The sequence below is a fragment of the Olea europaea genome, chromosome 11 (assembly GCF_002742605.1).
Source record: "Olea europaea var. sylvestris chromosome 11, O_europaea_v1, whole genome shotgun sequence".
Classification (NCBI taxonomy): domain Eukaryota; kingdom Viridiplantae; phylum Streptophyta; class Magnoliopsida; order Lamiales; family Oleaceae; genus Olea; species Olea europaea.
This window is the reverse complement of record NC_036247.1, coordinates 34344671-34350105: the sequence shown is the minus strand read 5'-3', so window position 1 is coordinate 34350105 and position 5435 is coordinate 34344671. Positions and strand designations below refer to the sequence as shown.

General features: G+C 36.0%; 1 protein-coding gene across 1 annotated transcript; it reads left to right on the top strand.

Moving 5' to 3' along the window:
- The first annotated feature begins 1372 nt into the window (after positions 1-1372).
- On the top strand, positions 1373-3988 carry LOC111404187 (transmembrane 9 superfamily member 11-like). The gene has a single exon (XM_023032957.1). The coding sequence runs from the start codon at positions 1691-1693 to the stop codon at positions 3665-3667; it is 1977 nt and encodes a 658-aa protein (XP_022888725.1). The 5' UTR covers positions 1373-1690; the 3' UTR covers positions 3668-3988.
- The last annotated feature ends 1447 nt before the right edge of the window (positions 3989-5435 follow it).

Genomic DNA, 5435 nt, shown 5'->3' with positions numbered 1-5435 from the left:
AACTAATATAAATATAGATATCGAAGTACTTTTATAATTGCTGAATAGTTGTGAGGTACACATCAAACAGAGGAGGCGTTGACTTCAATTCTCATGTAGATGCACGTGCTGAGTCGTTTATCATATAATTAAGACAATTTTTGGATTTATTTTTTAAAATTTATTTTCAATCACACATTTTTTGAAATTTATGATTTTTTTCAACATTTTAACCATATATTTTATTGACTTTTTTGAACATCATTATCTAATATTCATTTTTTTTCAAACTCATTTTCCAAATAAAATATTTTGTATGTAAACTTAGTTTTTCTTTTTATTTTTAACCATATATTCTTCAAAAATTCACAAGGCTAAATGATATTATTTAAGGCGTTTACTTGAGTTAGATTTAGCCCTTGTTTGTTTTAGGTAAAAATCATATTTCTAGTAAATTTTAATAAATGTAGATGAAATATATGAATGAAAGTTATGACTATCGTGAAATATACAATTAAAATTAATTAAAAACTTTAACTCATATTTTAATTCACTTTTATGGCTAAATCAAGGAGTTTAAGGCTTTAAGCTGCTATTATAATGAGAGCATTAAAAGTAAGGAGGCATTAACTGGCAATTAATAACTTTAAAAAATATAAGAAAATAAAAATTTTAAAAAATTATGATTAACTTCATTTTAAAGCAACATATTGAAAAGAGTTGAGGATTTTAGGGATATATAAAATTTATTTCTTCTTTTTTAATTTTTCGAATTTTAAAATCAAACTTCTCAATTCTAATGTTTAGTTCCATTGACAAACCGCATTTTTTTTTTATCAACTTCATCATTAAACCATCACGCGTTTTGCGCATGTACCAAATTTCGAGGGCAAAACTCGAAAGACAGTATTACGTGTACTTCCCTTTAAATAGTTTTTTAACATTGCACCGTACACTCATTCTATAAGTTTCCTCATAAATTATAGGTCAAAAATTTCTTTCAACGAAGTTTACTTTGTGCAATCAAGGTTGGGATAATAACACCCAACACTTAAACTTCTATTTTAAGCGACAAGTTCCAAAATGTTAAGAATTTAGAAGTATATAATTTATCTTCTTTTTTTTCCCCATTCTTAAACTTGTATTAGGTTCCAAATAACTATCTTCCAAATATATGACAACAAACATTTTAACTCGAAACAAAAAAGTAAATGTAAATTGAAATTCAGCAAATATATTATGGGCTATAATATGCCAATAAAATACTAAAGACCAACTTGAAATTAACTCTTACAATTCTGATGAAAAAAAAAAAAAAAAAGTATACGAGGGACATAATCGTAGTTTTCTTTAATTCACCGACGCTAAGAAGATATAAATACGACGTCGTGTCCTCTCTCTTCCTCCTCGCCCAGACTTTCCACATCTGCACGCCATCTGCAGATCTGCTGCGGCTCAAATCTCATTTTCACAGAGCACACTCCTTTCAATTCTTACTCAAGAGGTCTGTAAAGATTTTTATTTGAAAACCTTAAATAAGGCCCTTTACTTTCTTGTTTACATATTGTATTTTCTTATACCCACTCTCTGATCGGATCGTTCCGTTCCGTTCCGTTCCAAAACCCAAAAAGATAATCCAAATTCAGAAAAAGATCTTGATTAACGTTATTCCTGATCTGGGCTATTGATATCTGCCCAGAAGACGGTGAAAATGGAATCTTTTTGCAGATTCAAGATCTGGTTGTTGCTTGTTTTCTTGACCATTTTTCAATTGGGTAATGGTTTTTATCTCCCTGGTAGTTATCCTCACAAGTATGGGGTTGGTGATTTCTTAAATGTCAAGGTTAATTCTTTGACATCAATTGAAACTGAAATGCCCTTTGGGTATTATAGTTTACCATTTTGCCAGCCGAAAGAGGGTGTTAAGGATAGTGCAGAAAATCTCGGCGAGCTTCTTATGGGAGATAGGATTGAGAATTCTCCCTACAGATTTAAGATGTATACCAATGAGACTGATATTTTTCTGTGCAAAACCAAGCTTTTATCTGGTCAGGAATTTAAGCTTTTGAAGGAAAGAATTGACGAGATGTATCAGGTGAATATAATCCTTGATAACTTGCCTGCAATTCGGTATATTAAGAAGGATAAATATTTGTTGAGGTCCACTGGTTTTCCAGTTGGTATCAAGGTTCAGGATGCCTATTATGTATTTAATCACTTGAAGTTAACTGTCCTTGTTCATAAATATGAAGAGACCAATGTTGCCCGTGTTATGGGTACTGGGGATGCAGCGGAGGTGATCCCTACTGTTGGCAACTCAGGAACAGATGCCCCTGGCCACATGGTTGTTGGGTTTGAGGTGGTACCTTGTAATGTTCAGCACAATATCGATTCTGTGAAGAACTTGAACATGTATGACAAATACCCTTCCCAGATTAAATGTGATCCAACCACAGTCACCCGTGCTATTAAGGAGAATGAGCCAATGGCTTTTACATATGAGGTGTCATTCGTTGAGAGTGACATTAAGTGGCCTTCAAGGTGGGATGCATATTTGAAGATGGAAGGATCAAAAGTGCACTGGTTCTCGATTCTAAACTCGCTTATGGTGATAACTTTCTTGGCTGGTATTGTACTAGTGATTTTCTTGAGGACAATTAGGCGAGATCTGGCTCAGTATGAAGAGCTCGATAAGGAAGCTCAAGCCCAGATGAATGAGGAGTTGTCAGGATGGAAACTTGTTGTTGGAGATGTTTTCCGTGCCCCGAGCAATCCGTCGCTCTTGTGTGTGATGGTTGGAGATGGGGTTCAGATTCTTGGAATGGCAATCGTGACAATTTTGTTTGCTGCCCTTGGATTTATGTCCCCAGCATCCCGTGGAACACTTATTACTGGTATGCTGTTTTTCTACATGATTCTTGGAATTGCAGCCGGTTATGTTGCTACTCGTCTTTGGAGGACTATGTTCTGTGGAGATCACAAGGGATGGGTCTCTGTATCATGGAGAGTTGCTTGTTTCTTCCCTGGTATCGCCTTCCTTATTCTAACCACTTTGAATTTCTTGCTATGGGGTAGTCACAGTACAGGAGCTATTCCCTTTTCTTTGTTTGTGGTACTCATTTTGCTATGGTTTTGTATCTCGGTTCCCCTTACCCTTGTTGGTGGTTACTTTGGGGCAAAGGCACCTCATATTGAATACCCCGTTCGAACAAATCAAATCCCCCGAGAAATCCCTCCTCAAAAGTATCCATCTTGGCTTTTGGCCCTTGGGGCGGGTACCCTTCCATTTGGTACACTTTTCATTGAGCTCTTCTTCATCATGTCCAGTATCTGGATGGGTGGTGTATACTATGTCTTTGGGTTCCTTTTCATTGTTATGATCCTTCTGGTTGTGGTTTGTGCTGAGGTATCACTTGTTCTTACCTACATGCACCTTTGTGTTGAGGACTGGAAATGGTGGTGGAAATCTTTCTTTGCTTCTGGTTCTGTTGCCATTTACATCTTTCTTTACTCCATCAACTATCTAATATTTGACCTTAAGAGTTTAAGTGGACCCGTATCTGCAACCCTTTACCTCGGATATTCACTCTTCATGGTTCTAGCAATAATGCTTGCAACAGGTGCAGTTGGGTTCCTTTCTTCGTTGTGGTTTGTGCACTACCTGTTTTCTTCTGTTAAACTCGACTGAAGGGTTTCGTTTGGATTCAAAGTTCAATGGTGTTGAAGAAGCAGCGATCAAAGGTTGGACGCAACATGTTGCTTATAAAATTGTTCTGCTTATTTTATTGTTTGTGTCTATTTCTAGGGCATTCAGAAGATAACAACAATAATATTCTAAAGTTTTGTTGAAGTCTTTAATAAGATAGAAACTCTTGCAGACTAGCCAGCTAGAATACTCAATGCGGACAGAACGAATTCTTTTCATACGAGCCTATGCACTATTTACTGTCTAGATATGTATTAAGTATTGACGGTCATTCCAATCAATTGGTCTTCATTATGCTGTTTATCTGGATTCCACTATTAACTATGTGATGTGTGGGTTGATATTCTTGGAGCACTTGGAAGATTTAGGTTCTTTCAGAGTTATGCACTGTGATGAATCTTTACGCTTGCCCGATTTGTTGTAGGAATCATCAAATTCTTGAATTTCATTCATGCCTTGCATTTTGGTACTCATGTTTGCTTTCTTTGTCGCATTTCTAACCATTCAATAAATATGTACGTGGGTTGGGAGGGTTGGTTATGCACTCGAAGCTGTACCTGACTCGTCCCATTCTGGACCATTTTATTCCTTGCACGTTGGGGTCAAATTTTTCTGGAAATTGAATACATATTCGGTCTTAAAAAATCTAATACGCACCGAACTTCAAGGAAATGTCAATTGTGTGTCCTTTGTTATTCTGGCACAACACCTGTGGTCCTGGGTGAAGCACTGAAACCTGTGAATTCATCTATACTGATTTTTATGTCGAAAGTCACGATCTTTTAGGCAATATTCTGTTTATTCCTTACTGTTTCACCGTGAAATTTTTCTCTGATGGTACATGGGTAAAATTCAACATTTGAACTGGTTTTTACTCCAGTGACATGCAGTGAATTTTCTCTTCCATTCCCAGTTTGCCGCTTGGCGACTTGAGTATAATTATACTTTCTGGTGGGTGAAATTCTATTGAAATGGTGATCTGATCTGAATGGCATAAGAAATATTGACCTCAATGATGAAAAATAAGAGGTATAACCCGGTTCGCAAGCCACTAGGGCCAATTATTTTGGTGATTCGAGGTGAGATATTTTGATGATTTTCCAATTTCAATGGATGCTCATTTTGAATTGTTGAAATATACTTGCAGTGCAATTCTCATTGATATGGCAATATCTCTGTTACATTCGAAAATCATTCTGATTATAGGATAACAGGTGAAAATCATAACTCCATGTTGTAGGGTTGGGTTTGAATTTAATTTTTTAGTATTTACTATATAATAATATAATTTTGAAACACAAATTCATTTCAATCATTCTGCTGTATATATAGCCCCTGTTTGGTTCCCATTATTTTTTCATTAAAATGAAAAATATAACCATTATCCATCACATCAAGTCACAAAATTTGAATTTCTATCTCTTGTGTGAAGTTCGTAACGACTATATTTTTCATTCTCATTCTTCCAAAAAATGAGAAACAAACGGGGGCATAATATATGATGATGCTCCCTGGGGTATATCCCAGTGGTGCAAAGAACAAGGGTGAGGTATACTCAGTCTTGCTAGCGCAGTATAAGAGTTCGATTTTTGAAACATGGATTGGGACTCTTTGTGGGCACCAGTGTACAGACAGCTCTTATTTCCTAACCTATTGTGGCACATTCCGTGATTAATCTCTTTCACGATGCTCCAGGAACGGAGCGGTGAGAAACCCTTGAGGTTGGGGTTCAACCTTTTTTTAATATATG